Here is a 13,954-nt window from a genome sequence, read left to right as displayed (position 1 = left end):
CTGCTTCTCCCTCTGCCTGCTGCCCCCCCTCCCCGCTTGTGCGTTAATGCGCTCTCTCTCTGACAAGTAAATAAAAAAATAAAATCTTTAAAAAATATTTATTTCCTGATTATGAATGTATTTCCTGCTCCTTATAGAAAATTAGGGCAGATTGAAAACAACGAAGAAAATAAAAATTACCCCATGATCCCACCACTCTTTACAATTTGGTTTGCTCTGCATTTTGTCAACTCCAACTTACACTATCAACAGGTTCTAATAAGAATTCCTCAGTCTGCAGTGACAGCGTTGATTCGTGTGTTTATAGACAACTTATTTTTCTCCATTATGTAATTTCAGAAAGACAGCCCTTTAACAACTGATCAATTTAATAACCAATTTAGCAACCGCAATTCAGCACAGCTTGAGAAGTGTGTTAAAAATACAAAGTCTAATCATTAACAATGGTGCTAATCAATTCTGATTTGGAATAAATTCGGGAGGGAGTGGGTTGTAGTGCATTCATTTCTAAAGGCTCATTCAATGGACTTATTTATTTAACCATTCTTCTGTTAGAGTTTTAGGCTGAGGCAGTTTTTTTTTTTTTAATTTTTGTTTTTGTTTTAAGTAAACTCTATGCCACACGCGGGGCTTGAACTCATGACCCTGTGATAAAGAGTTGCACGCTCTAAAGACTGAGCCAGCCAGGCACCCCCGTGGTTGTTTGCTTGTTTGTCTGTTTGTTTTCCTACTATACATAAGACGAGGATTAACATCTTTGTGCATGGACCTCAGGCTCCTAAGAGAAGCATCCCCAAATCCAAGGAAATGAATATTTTTAAGACTCTTCATATATATTGCCACACAGATTTCTAGAAATGTTCTACCACTCTATCCCCACACCCTATGAAGTTTCCACCTGCTTCTTTCCCTCCCACTGCTGAGGTTTTCAGTCGGCTAGGCTGGGGGAGCTACAGCCCGGGGTAAGAACACCTGCACGATGTCAGCCCAAGCTACTCCAATTACTCGCGGTGGAACCTTGGGCAAACCACTGATACTTAAGTCTCAACTGTCCTTATCAGATAAACGGGGCTGTGGACACCTGCTTGATCTAAGACACAGATGTTCTGAGGACCAACCGATACCTGTATGAAGGCAACTTGCCGAGTATAAAATTGTAAGTTGACTCATTTGAAATTTTTGTAGGTCAAAGAGTCAAATATTGGCAATTTCACAGAGTTCAACCTAACGCTGTATCATTAAGTGGTTGGAGGCTGTTAGGCCATTAGTCATTTATGCCTTCCAGAAGCCAATCAGCTAGTTGTGTGTTCTCCCAGGTACCCAGCCCAGTAGCCACCTGGTAGCTGTCATTACTGAGCACTTTCTGACGTTCGTTTTCAGGCACCGTAAGCGGATCCATGGATTCGGCTCTTCACCTGCAGGTCGGTCCCTCGTGGCCCGCTCAGTGCTGGGTCCCCGTCATGCGCAGAGCACTCACTCGCCCACCTCTCCCTCCTACGGCTGCTCACCGGTCTCGCATTCTGACGGTGCTGGTTTTACAGCCACGCTCAGCTTGTTTGTCTTCTAACCTGCGAATCCTTCGAGGTCACGTCCCAGCATCTTCACTGCGGCTGGCATTCACTGAACACCTACTATGTTCCACACCCTGTGCTGAGCTCCAGAGGGAGGACGGAGATGAAAACGCACTACCCCACCTCTGCGACACATCACAGAACCAGCTGGGAGGAAGACGGGAATAAGCCATTCAACAGCCTGGCAGAGGCGGACAGGAGCCATCAGGACATTCCAAAATGCCCCATGGTGTTTTTCTTTTAAAATTAGGGGCGCCTGGGTGGCTCAGTTGTTAAGCGTCTGCCTTCGGCTCAGGGCGTGATCCTGGAGTCCTGGAATCGAGTCCCGCATCGGGCTCCTCTGCTGGGAGCCTGCTTCTCCCTCTAACACTCCCACTGCTTTTGTTCCCTCTCTCGCTGGCTGTCTCTCTCTCTGTCAAATAAATAAATAAAATCTTTAAAAAAAAATTAACTATCTTTTTTTTTTAAATAAAGACTTTATTTGTTTATTTGACAGAGAGAGAAAGGGCAAGCACAAGCAGGGGGAGCAGCAGGCAGAGGGAGAAGCAGGCTCTCCACGGAGCAGAGAGCCCGATGTAGGGCTCGATCCCTGGACCCTGGGATCATGACCTGAGCTGAAGGCAGACACTTCACCTACTGAGCCACCCAGGTGTCCCGATAAAATTAACTTTATCAAGGTGTAATTTACATAAAACAAAACACACCCATCTTAAGTAACAGTTTATGAATTTTGGCAAATATATATGCACACGCAACCCCCCCCCCCACAAGCAAGACGTACACTATTTCTGTTGCCCCAGAACATTTCCCTGTGCCCCTTTCTAGGTAATGCCTTCCACCTCTAACCTCAGGCAACCGCTTGTCAGCTTCCTATCACTACATATTTGTTTTGTTTCGTTTTTTGAATTTCATATCAATAGAATCAAACACTCTATTTCTTTAAATCTGGCGTCTTTCACTCAGCATAATATTTCACTGATTCATCTACATTGTTACATGTGACGGTTTGCTCCTTTTCGTTGCTGAGTCGTACTCTGTTGTGCGAATACACCATAATTTGTTTATTCACTGTTTGATAGCCACTTTGGTTGTTTCCAGGTTTGGCCAATTATGAATACAGCAGCTGTGCCTATTCTTGCCTAAGTCTTTTTATGGACATATTTCTCTTGGGTAAATACCTAGGAATGGAATTGCTGAGTCATATGATAAGTATATGTTTAACTTTATAAATAATTATACCATTTTACAGTCCCACCAGCAATGAATGAGAACTCCAGAGTCTCCATGACCTGGTCAACACTTGGTACCACCAGTCGTTTTAATTTTAGCCTTTTTGGTGAGTGTGATGTAGTCTCTCATTGTGGTTTTAACTAGAAAAATATGTACCTTGTTCCTGTCAAGAGTTGAGGCATAATCCTCAGTCTTATAGGGTCAGTATTCTTTGGCACTAAGGGCCAACTTACTTCTAGAGAAGGAAGCCATTTCTCGAGGATGACTAATTGTCTTTGAGATACAACAAGGTAGAGCTTTCATTATAAGTTAAAATGATCAGAGGCCGTACTGATCATGTTTCTTTCACATGCAGTCTTAATATTGCAATGACCAAAGGTCATGAAAACTCCTTTGAGTCCCCATCCCCCTGCTGTTTCTCTTTCTAGGATCTTTCCATGTCATCACCATCCTTAAACAATAGCTTTGGAAAGGCCTGAGTCAGTCTCTCAAGTGGACTCTCAAATCTTCCTTTTTCTACCCTTTTTTTAAAAAAGATTTGTTTATTTGAGAGAGAGAGTGAGCTCGAGCATGTGGAGGGGAAGAGGGAGGCGGAGAGAGAGAATCTCAAGCAGACTCCTGGCTGAGCACAGAGCCCGACAGGGGGCTCGATCTCACCACCCTGAGATCATGACCTGAGCCAAAACCAAGAGTCAGATACTTACCCAACTGTGCCACCCAAGGTGCCCCCTTTTCTACCTTCCTATTGCTAAATAGTACTGGGACTAACATTGCCCTACACCGTCATTACTATCATCTCCTTAGAGCCTTGTGGCAACTACTAGAAAGTAAATCAGAACCAAGGCGTTACACGTTTGCTTGAAAGCCATGCGCCAGGACGTCCTGTGCACTGGTTAGGATGCCCGCTGTTGCAAGTCACAAGAATTAGTCTAGGCAAAGTGAGTATAATTGCTCATGTCGTTGCAAAGCCCAGAGTTTGACAGAGTGGATTCAGTGGCTCAATGATGTAACCATGAAGTTTCTTTCCATCCCTTTGCCCTTCCTTCCAGCCACCTTCATCCTATGACTGGCTCCCCCTTGTGGTCGCAGAATATTTACCAACAACTTCCTGCCTACTCATTACTTCAGAACTCCATGACAGGCAAGCCCTGAGTCACATGCCCATCCCTGAACCAATCGGTGTGGCCAGCGGGTGGAATTAGCTTAGAGCCACAGGCCCCCATCCCAGGGTCCTGGTGGAGTCAGCTTCCCCCAAGAAGCTGGGGTGTAAGTGGGTGGGTGTTTATTGAATAAAAACTAAGAGCGACAATAAGAGGAGGGAGAAGAGATGTGGGCTAGGCAGCGACGAGCTCCACTACTTCCTGGATTTAGTTATTCCGAATATTCTAGGGAAAAAAACCTCTGTCATTGACGTTCAAGTTTTCTCAAAACATATCTTCCAAATGCAAGGTCTCTTTGGCCAACAACTTTCTTGTCAGCCACCTTCCTTAGTTTCTGAAGTCATCACCTCTGTGCTGCCAAGCATTTTCCCTCATGCCCAATCCTCTTCTGTATAGCAAACACCTGGGTTCACCTACCCCCTAACTTGTAACCAGATTTATTCTAATCTTGCCCATTACTCTCAGTCAGCCACCTGGGGATAGCCATCCTACCTTCCTTCACAGCCATCTGCTTGAGACCCACCGTGGGCAGCAGCACACTGCCAGAACTTCCGCTAAGGCCAAGGGAACAAGTTCTTAGGTTGTCATCTTACAAGGTATGTGTTTGCTCATGCGCCCCAGCTTTATATGCCCGGATTACTTTTTCTGTGAAAAATCCTTCTTTTCAATTAAAATAATAATTGTCTAGGGGATAGAAATTACAAACTTTAAATTGATTTTCTACCCAGGGCTGTATCTGCAGTTAGTATTTTTAAATGTCCATGCTCTATGCAGAGATCACTTTATGTATTTAAACCCCCCCCTTTTTTTAAAGATTTTATTTATTTATTTGACAGAGACAGACAGGCAGTGAGAGAGGTAGCACAAGCCAGGGGAGTGGGAGAGGAAGAAGCAGGCTCCTAGCAGAGGAGCCTGATGTGGGGCTCGATCCCAGAACGCCGGGATCACGCCCTGAGCCGCAGGCAGCCGCTTAACGACTGAGCCACCCAGGCGCCCCTGTATTTAAACCCTTTTGTGGGCTGATACCCCGAAGGGATTTTTCTGTGAAAGCAGCAACTTTCAAACGTACAAAAATAATTGATATTGAACGTCTACTCTCTAGGTTTTCTTATACTTTTCAAATATTGGCTAAATATTTATCTTCTGGGGCTATGAGGTAGACTTTGCGATGGAGAGAGATTAATTGCTTAAAGTGTATCATTGACTGGCCCTAAGTGGGTAAATACATCAAACTCAAAACCCACCGAGCTCCATCAAAGAGGACGTGACGGTCTGGGGAGGGTCGATGGCGAGCATAGATGCCAGAGAACAGTTTAAGCACGTTGTATGCTATCCTTGTACTAATACCTTTCAAACCCCAGAAACCTATTCTTTTTGTCATGTTGGCTGTATCGCACGTGGCTGTTTGTTTTTCTTTCTTAGGAGAAAAACTGAAGCAGTTCAAAACTTATAGCTTCATCTGAACAACAGAGAGTCATTTTGTTGTCTAAATACCCACACTTAAAAATTCATGAACAAAGTCAGTATTCAAAAGAGGAAATAAGAATTTCCTTTCAGTTAAAAAATTATTTTTTTCTGGGTTTTGTTTTGTTTTTTTGGCAAACTCTCAGGATCACACAAATGGTCAAGCTCCTGAAAAACCACAAATACAGACAACAAATGCCCCTGCAGGGACACAAATGAGTACTGTTCTCTTGAAATAGGTCTCTTTGGTGCTACTGGTTCAAGAAAGACCTATAGCTGTAGTCTTTTTTGGAGACTATTTCAAAGTGGTTTATGGAACTTTTCACCACAGAAGTTACTTCCTATAAATGGGGCATGGTTATAGAAATCACACACACACACACACACACACACACACACCCCACAGGGGGTGGGGAAGACATAAAACAGGCTCCTTTCTTGACGGCTGTTTCCAGAAGTTTCCAGATACAGACACATCTGGAGGTTACAGTTTTTCTGCCTCGTGTGGAGCTTTGGTTGCAATACAAAGTACATGAAACACCCACCGAGTACATGGAAGATGAATATGCCTCTGTGAGTGAGAGAGAGAGAGAGAGAGAGATGAACAGAGAGGCAGGGCACACAGATTCTGACTAGCGATTTCAGCTTTTCTTGCAAAATCGGCGAGTTGGAGGCTGGCCTGGTGATGGCTAGGAATGCAGCTTCCCTGGACCGCAGCCCTGACCACCTGCACGTCGTGTCGCTAAAGCTCAACTGTCACGGTCGGCTGCAGGGCTGGGCTCAGGGTGGCCTCTTGTACCCCCAACATCCACTCACTCCCACCCGTGCGGACCCTCCACTCACCTTAATCTTGGTGCCCCCCCCCACTACCACTTTGGATCCAGAACTGTGGAGGGGTCTGTGGTGGGTCTTAGACACTGAAGAAATCTCAACTCTCCTACGTAGGGGTCAACAGAACTTGGCTAAGAGCTTACAGTTCAACAGGAAGATGAGCCAAACAACAAACAGCAGAAAGAAACAGCGTTGCTACCCAACCGCGGGACAGTGGAGGCCACGGGCGTTATGTCCACGGAGTGCGCAACTATGACTTTTCACTGTTATCAACTCTACTAACGTTTCTGTGGTTTTTTGTTTTTCAAAAGAAGCCCACGTTGAAAAAAATCACCCAACATACACAGCCGTACCAGCAAGAGCCATCGTGCCTCGACACACTTCCTCTAAAGACACATGTGCTTTGCTGCCCGGGGTTCTTCCACCATCTGATGGTATCTAATAACCGTGCCCCAAAATATTCATTCTGGAGACAGGAGACGTCTTGGTCAGGTACTTTCCACAAAGTACGGTACGTGTGTCATTGTGGGGTCAGCAAGCATCTTAAGGTACATGCAAGTATTTATCGGTTTAATGGTTATGCACATATTTTTTAATATGTCTTAGGAAAAACCTGCCACACAGCACATCAGTCTGGGCACTCAGCACCATCACTTAGGGGGAGCTTACTGCCGAACTGCTAGGTCAATGTCTCATTGGACGCTTTCTGGGTCTCCTGGTTAACATGTGAGAATCATGGCCACTGATGATCCCCAGTCTCGGGGAGATGGGTCTCTCCTACTACCCTGGCCTGGTGGCTGTGGACAAGGGTGTCTGGGCAATACTGCAATTGGGCAGCCTTGTGAGGATGAAGATTTACCCACAGCACCCAACCTTGGGCTTTAGCAGTAGGTCTCCTTTCTCAAATCAGACACCTTACCCCAGATTTTGAAACATTTAATCGGAAAAGAATCCGGCATTTGAAAAGTTAGGTTTACAAACTCGACACAGTCTTGACATTAGCAATTTATCTATTTATACATTGTCTAAGAAAATAAGGTCTATGGAGACATCAACAAGATATTTAAGAGTTCATTATAAGCTACAACAATTTGCAAATAAGTATCCAGTTTAATTGCAACAAACCACCGGGAGCAAATTTAACTAAGTATATAAAAACATTAGTTAAATACAATTCTCTGGAAATATACATTATACCTACAGTTTGTTGTTGTTGTTGTTTTTACAGTGAGATTCTTCCTGTTTTCTCCCTTTTAATTCTCACAACGGCAAATCACTGTATGGTCCTGGATCTCCAAGCTATAAAACTGAAATATGTGTTTCCAGCATAGCAGATGGTAACCAAAAAGGCAAAGAACTGGAGAAAATAGAGAATAGAAAGAGGGCTTAGGGCACATTCTAATTAGCAAAAGTTATCATTTCACCTCCATTGAATCAGGCACTCATAGCATCCCGACTCCAGGCTTTCTCATCCAAAATTGCTTTATTGGTTCAATTACCTTCCTTCTGAAATGCTCTCTGGCTTTGCTGGTTGTTTGGGGGTCTTTTGCTTTTGGGTTTTTCATTCTTTCTTTTTTTTTTTTTTTTGAAACATATCTGGAAAACTTGTAGTTTTGCCCAAATAACCACAGGGTGTTCACTTCACGGTGACTATGGTGGTGTGCATCTGAGAAAAGCACATGGATTCCTAATTTAGTGCAGACAATTTTAGACCAGGGCTTCACCTCAGATTGCCATAGGGTCAGTTAAATAAAGGAGCTGAGTGGGTGGGAGGAAGCGATGAACCCACAGGGTGTGAATGGTGAGCAGGGGAAAAGCAGGCCCTTCTGAAGGGGCAGCCATTGCCCAGTTCTGGCTGATTCCTGCAGCCCAGGGCTGCTAAAGATTGTGATGAAAAAAAATTTTTTTTTAAGTAGGCTCCATACCCAGCATGGAGCTCAGTGTGGGGCTGAACTCACGAGACCCTGAGGTCAAAACCTGAGCTGAGATCAAGAGTCAGACACTTACTTAACTGACTGAACCATGTGCACTGTGTTCTCTGCCTTTCAATAGAAAATTTCAAATATAAATATAAGAATATAAGGAATGGGGGCGGGGGATGCCTGGGTGGCTCAATTGGTTGATCAAGCATCCAACTCTTGATCTCAGCTCAGGGTCGTGAGTTCAACACCCATGTTGGGCTCCACACTGGGCATGGAGCCTACTTAAAAAAAAAAAAAAAAAAGAGGGGCGCCTGGGTGGCGCAGTCGTTAAGCGTCTGCCTTCGGCTCAGGGCCGATCCCAGCGTTCCGGGATCGAGCCCCACATCAGGCTCCTCCACTAGGAGCCTGCTTCTTCCTCTCCCACTCCCCCTGCTTGTGTTCCCTCTCTCGCTGGCTGTCTCTATCTCTGTCGCATAAATAAATAAATAAATCTTTAATTAAAAAAAAAAGAATATAATGAACGGCTATATATCATCGATCAGTTTTAACGTGATCATTTTGGTATTCCTGTCTGTGCCCCACCCCCCGCCAACTACTTCTTTTGGGAATGGAATATTTTAAGGCCAATCTCAGAGAAACTTCTAAAATAAGTTTTTAAAATCAGAACTACAATACACATTTATGGCTTAAAAATGCAAACAGTACGGAAGCACATAAACTAAAAAGCAGAAGCTCCTCAGGCCGCCCCCCTCATCATCCAAGCACGGTCTCTGGAAGGAACCTCTGTTGGCGTGTGCTTTCCTAGGCGTTCTCACTGCATAAACAAACATCTCCACTTCTCAAGTAGAAATAGAATCACAGTGTGCTCATTTTTTTTTTTTTTTTTTTTGCAACTGTCTCCCCACTTGAACTGCAGTCAGTAGAATTATTCTTAGACTGGCTCAGATATTTTTTCTTCCTCAAATACTTCTTTCGTTCCAGCTATCTGGCTTTCACTCAAGCTGGGTCTTTTAACCTCTGCGCACTTCAGGCCATCAGGAGGCCCCAGTAATTTCTGATGCTTTCACACCAACAAGCTAATTGCCAGAGTGTCACGAGTGCAGGTGATGCTTTCCGGCCCCTACAGATCACTTGGCCCTCCTCCTAGGCCCCCAGCCCCACTGGGAGGAGGAGACCATGACCCTGACTATGCGGGAGGGCAGGTGAAAGTGCTCGCTCACTCACCGATGAAGCTGCCCAGCTGTTGAAATTGTGGCTGTCCCTCTCAGGGGAGACAGAAGATGCGTCCACCACAGCGGCCGAGAGGTATAAGATGAAAGCACTGCCATTAAAGCACAGACCCTGGGGGAGACAGAGGGGTGGAGTGGTCAGGGAGCGTGGAAGGTCTGGGCACCTCTGGATCTCTGAAGTGTGCAGAACTGCACACCAGGTGTGGTCAGGGGTGCCTCTGGACACCTGGAGGGGGCGGGGATGAGGGCTCTGACAAGCAGCTCATCAGTGCCTCTGGGAGGAGGGGGCTCCCCACCGGCTTATACACAGCACACCCAGACACCCCTCCACTGCCCCCCAAGACACCCAGGCTGCCTTGCTTGTCCCTTCAGCCACCACTCTCTCCATTTGCTCTTGATCCTTGCTTCATCCAGATTTCAGCCTTGGTGACCTACTGGCTGAGGAAGACAGGCAGCGGGGGGCCCCCAGCGACCTCTGCCCAGACTATGGCCCCAGCAGCCACAGCCCTTCAGCACCTGTCCCCGACCCAGAGCGGGGAGACAGCTCTTCCCAAAGCAGGCCCAGCTGATCTTCTATTCCCCCCAGGCTAAGCAGGGAGGGACATTTAGGTGAACTCCTCAATCCTAGCAGCAAGTTCTTTAAAATGGAAAGAAGATTATACATATTAATAGAGCCCTTTGGGAACTAATCTCACCCCTGGCTTCTTCTTATTTTTTTCCTGTTCTTACAGAAAAGAGAGATGTAAATCCAAGTAGATATTCGGTTTTCAGTTATATTTAAACTCTAGGAAATCATACTGTGAAATGTGCAAAACTTGATCCTGTCTCAACAAGGGTGAGAGGTAGGGAAAACCAATGCTTTATACAGGTAGGAAGAGGGTGGCTCTCAGGAGTAGGCCCGCTATGGTCTAACAGCTCTCCCTCAGTCATTCAGAGAGACAGGAATGGGTAGGGGTAGGGGGGAGCGGTATCTTTTTCTTCTAGGTGAAAGAAAGGTACACAGAATTTTCCAGATGCAGGTCCTAGCATTCTGAGGTAGGTTGTGTATCCCTCTTCCCACCTCCACACTTGGCTCACATTGTCCTGGGTTAAGGAGATTAGCCTTTATGATCAGGGTCAGCCCCAGGATTTAGGCTGTCCACAGTGCTCATATGCCTTTAGAAATGGGGCCCCTGGGGCCCCTGGGTGGCTCAGTTGGTTAAGTGTCTGACTCTTGATTTTGACTCTGGTCATGATCTTAGGGTCCTGGGATCGAGCCCTGCTTTGGGCTCCCCACTCAGCAGAGAGTCTGCTTGAGATTCTCTCTCTTCCTCTCCTTCCACTCCTCCCCTTCACTCTTTCTCTCCCTCTCTAATAAATAAGTTTAAAAAAATAAAGAAAGAAAAGAAATGTGTCCAAAGGAAGCCCTGGTTTCCCTGGATGATTCATTGTTTGCTGGTTGTGGGGGTTTTTTGGTCCAGGAACACATCTGTGTATTTTTTTTAAAAATCTAGTGTTTGTTTTTTTTTAATTGCACATTACCTCTAGAGTTTTGCACATTTGCTATTTGCTAAGTAAAGGACTTCCTATCTTTGTTTTTGTTTGTTTGTTTGTTTTAAATGCTGAAACAGTTCAATGTAGTTACCTCTGAGGAGTGCGAGACTTTGGTTTTCATTTTGTGGCCTTTTAAAGGTAGCGGTTAAGCTTATCTATTCAATAAATTAGCCATGGAGTACATTTGAAACATTAAAATGCTTACGAAAAAAATTAGGAAGTAATGCATGTTCATGGTAACCAAACAAAATCCTGTCTGCACAGAACAATCTGGAGTAAAAAGTCAGTCTACTCCTTTCACCTCAACGCTTTCCTTTGAGATAGAAACAAACACCCAATGTTATACAAACAGAGCCATATAGTCAGGCAACTTGGTGGGGTTTTTCTGTTTTGTTGGCGTTTTTTTCTTCACTGAGAAAGATAACAAGGACAATTTTACACGTCAGTCCAAACAGATGGACCTCATTTCTTGTCATGACACAAACACCTCAGAATTTAACTTTTCCCCTGTTGATGGGCATTCGATGTTCCTCGTTTTCCCAGGATTACCGACATGCTGTGAGGAACGTCTTTAAACATGTATTTGGGGGCACCCATGCATGTCCAGTCCCCATACAAGGGGAGACATGAGAGAGCTTCTGAGAGGCCAGCCCGGCCAGGACCGTCCTGACACAGTCCCTGGGCCTTGTCCCCACTGCCGTGTGGGTGGAGAGCCAGAGATGGAGTGGGGACACGACTCCGTACTAAGTGTGGCCCAATCCCTTTTTCCAAGGAAACAAGGAACTCTCTTTCCCTTGGAGAGAAGCGGGGAAGGCCTTCCTTCCCCCATGCACCTCCCCGAGGGGTCCTGCTGGGTTCTCACAGCCTCCATTTGGCTACCTCAGAGCTAAACCTACTAGCTCCCTGCCCCCATCTTCCTAGGACTCCCAAAGTATGTCCAGGGGATGCCTGGAGTGGGAAACTAGTGAAAATAGGTGGAGAGAGGAAAGAAAAAAGAAGGCCAAAGAACCCGGATCTGAGATTGTTATAGAGTTAAAAAAAAGAGGGATCTGTGTGGCTACAGAAGGGAAGAAGGGCGACACGAAGCTTGGGCGGGCTCTGGGGTAGCCCCGAGCCTCACAGACACAAGGGCGTACTGCTCTAGAGAAACAGGACCCGAGTCCAAGACTGTTCAAGCTGAACGACCATCGAGTCCCTCCAACTCAAATGTCAGTTGTCAAAGCATCCCTGGGCCCCAGGGAACAGAGAACAAATAGTGTCTTACAAAAGGTTTCCAGTTATTCCTTTTGGGGAGAAGGTGGAGGGAGGCTATTCTTTTCTGAAATTTGATCCCTCCTTGGTATAAAATGTCCTCTTCCCCCGCATAAAGGCACCCATAGATAAAAACCCTCAGCTAGCTCCCTTGTTGACCTCCACGCCGTATTACTGGTAACCTAACTGCTAAGAACGCCTCATCCCTTCCCAACAGAGAGGAAGCGGGTTCTCTCGGTTTCAGAGAATTCCTGAAGGCTAGAAACAGGGCACTCGTGTCCCCTGGGAGCCAAGCAGACGCCAGGGTTGACAACTGTGGTTGGCATCCGGGCACCTGCATCCCATTCCGATCAGAATCCTCTCAGTGTCTCAGTTTCTTTACCTGCAAGATGGAAATAATCCGTTCCCTCTCTGCAGTTAGTGTGAGGTGAAATGCTGTGATAAGAAGGACCCAGCACGACCTCTGGCACACAGTAGGTGCTTCATAAATGGTGGCTGCTGTTGCCGAAGGAAGGCCGCCATGCCCCCTGCCTTGTGCCCTGTACTGCTCACAGTGCTTGTAACCAGGCCAACAGGGATGAGTGGCAGAGGACGAATCCTCAGAAAAAGCATTTGTGGTGTCCCGGTGCTCAGTGCTCTGAGGAGGACAAACTGCACTGCTTTGAAGTTTCAGCTCAGATCGGATTTGTCAGAAAGCTATCGCAGCCTCTCTGGGTGAACGATATTGCCCGGGAGCTCGGAGGTGCTCGCGGGAACCCGCTGCGGTGCCCGCTCCATCTGACTCTGCACCTGTATTCTCCTTCGATGCATTTAGAAAAATGCCTATTGTCAAGCCAATTCCAGGGCAAAGCTCATGCCTTGTCAAGCGAAGAGCTACCGGCAAAACAATGAGACTCTGGCTTTTGTAGGGTCCCATGGGCGGTCTCCCCGCCAAGCTCCCAGGGGACTAAAAGCTGCTCTACTGATCCCTTCTCTGCAATCTTAGATTCCCCAAATGCTCTGAAAACCAAAAGTAGATCCCAAAGTCATTAGGGAGCAAAAGCTGGCTTGCACTGACATGGGGGCAATGCAGTCTTTAGTATCCCTCTTAGCAGGAAAATGCATGTGTTCTTGCAGAAACATCAACATGTCTGACGACAGCGTTGCCCCCAGACTCAGGGGGGAGGTGTCACCTTATGTACTAAATGCACCAGATTACTTCTAAAATTTGAAAAAAAAAAATGTGATTGCAAACATATCTGGCCTAAAGTTTCCAGGTAAGGCGTGTGGACCTATAATTATCTGTAAGCCAGCATTTCCTACACTTCAGGTGCCTAAGAATGATCTGGAAAGCTTATAATAGAGATTGCCAGACCCTCCATAGGGCTTCTGATCCAGTAGGTCTGGGGCCAGGCTGAAGATTTCTAATAAGCTCCCATGTGATGCTACTGGCCCAGGGACCGCACTGTGAGCAGCAAGATTCTAGAAGACTCACTCTGGCACCAGGAGCCTATCAGCTGCCTCAGCAGAGTCCTGGGTTGGCCTGACCCCCGCCAGGCTCCAGTTAGTGTGGGACATATAGTGGGGGCCAGCGTCTGAACCAGTCTGTTTCTACAAGAGGTTCTGCTGGGCACAGGTAATAACGATCTGAGACCTTAGCTGCTACACATGAGAACTCCCAGATCCCACTTAGCACTGCTTACCCCACAAACGCTCTGAGGAGTCGCAAAGGGGCTTCTCACAGCAGGAACTAACCACCCCCCCAACCCCAAGTCACACGTTTG

General features: G+C 46.3%; 1 protein-coding gene and 1 long non-coding RNA gene across 2 annotated transcripts in view; one reads left to right on the top strand and one right to left on the bottom strand.

Annotated features, from left to right (window-relative positions):
• LOC103680167 overlaps positions 1-1,921 on the top strand; it is a 10,011-nt gene extending 8,090 nt beyond the window's left edge. Inside the window, exons 2-3 of the long non-coding RNA XR_573071.2 lie at positions 1,062-1,156; positions 1,381-1,921. This is a non-coding gene — a long non-coding RNA (uncharacterized LOC103680167). The remainder of the gene's footprint in view (positions 1-1,061; positions 1,157-1,380) is intronic.
• A 5,255-nt stretch (positions 1,922-7,176) lies between these two features.
• CMTM8 (CKLF like MARVEL transmembrane domain containing 8) overlaps positions 7,177-13,954 on the bottom strand; it is a 104,738-nt gene continuing 97,960 nt past the window's right edge. Inside the window, exons 3-4 of the mRNA XM_040636899.1 lie at positions 9,403-9,519; positions 7,177-7,613 (exon numbers count right to left, since the gene is read on the bottom strand). Of these exons, the coding sequence (XP_040492833.1) occupies positions 7,530-7,613; positions 9,403-9,519 (201 nt within the window). The 3' untranslated portion in view covers positions 7,177-7,529. The remainder of the gene's footprint in view (positions 7,614-9,402; positions 9,520-13,954) is intronic.

Source organism: Ursus maritimus, unplaced genomic scaffold (genome assembly GCF_017311325.1).
Source record: "Ursus maritimus isolate PB19 unplaced genomic scaffold, ASM1731132v1 scaffold_20, whole genome shotgun sequence".
Classification (NCBI taxonomy): Eukaryota; Metazoa; Chordata; class Mammalia; order Carnivora; family Ursidae; genus Ursus; species Ursus maritimus.
Note: the sequence above shows the minus strand (reverse complement) of the source record. Positions and strands in the feature narration are given on the sequence as shown.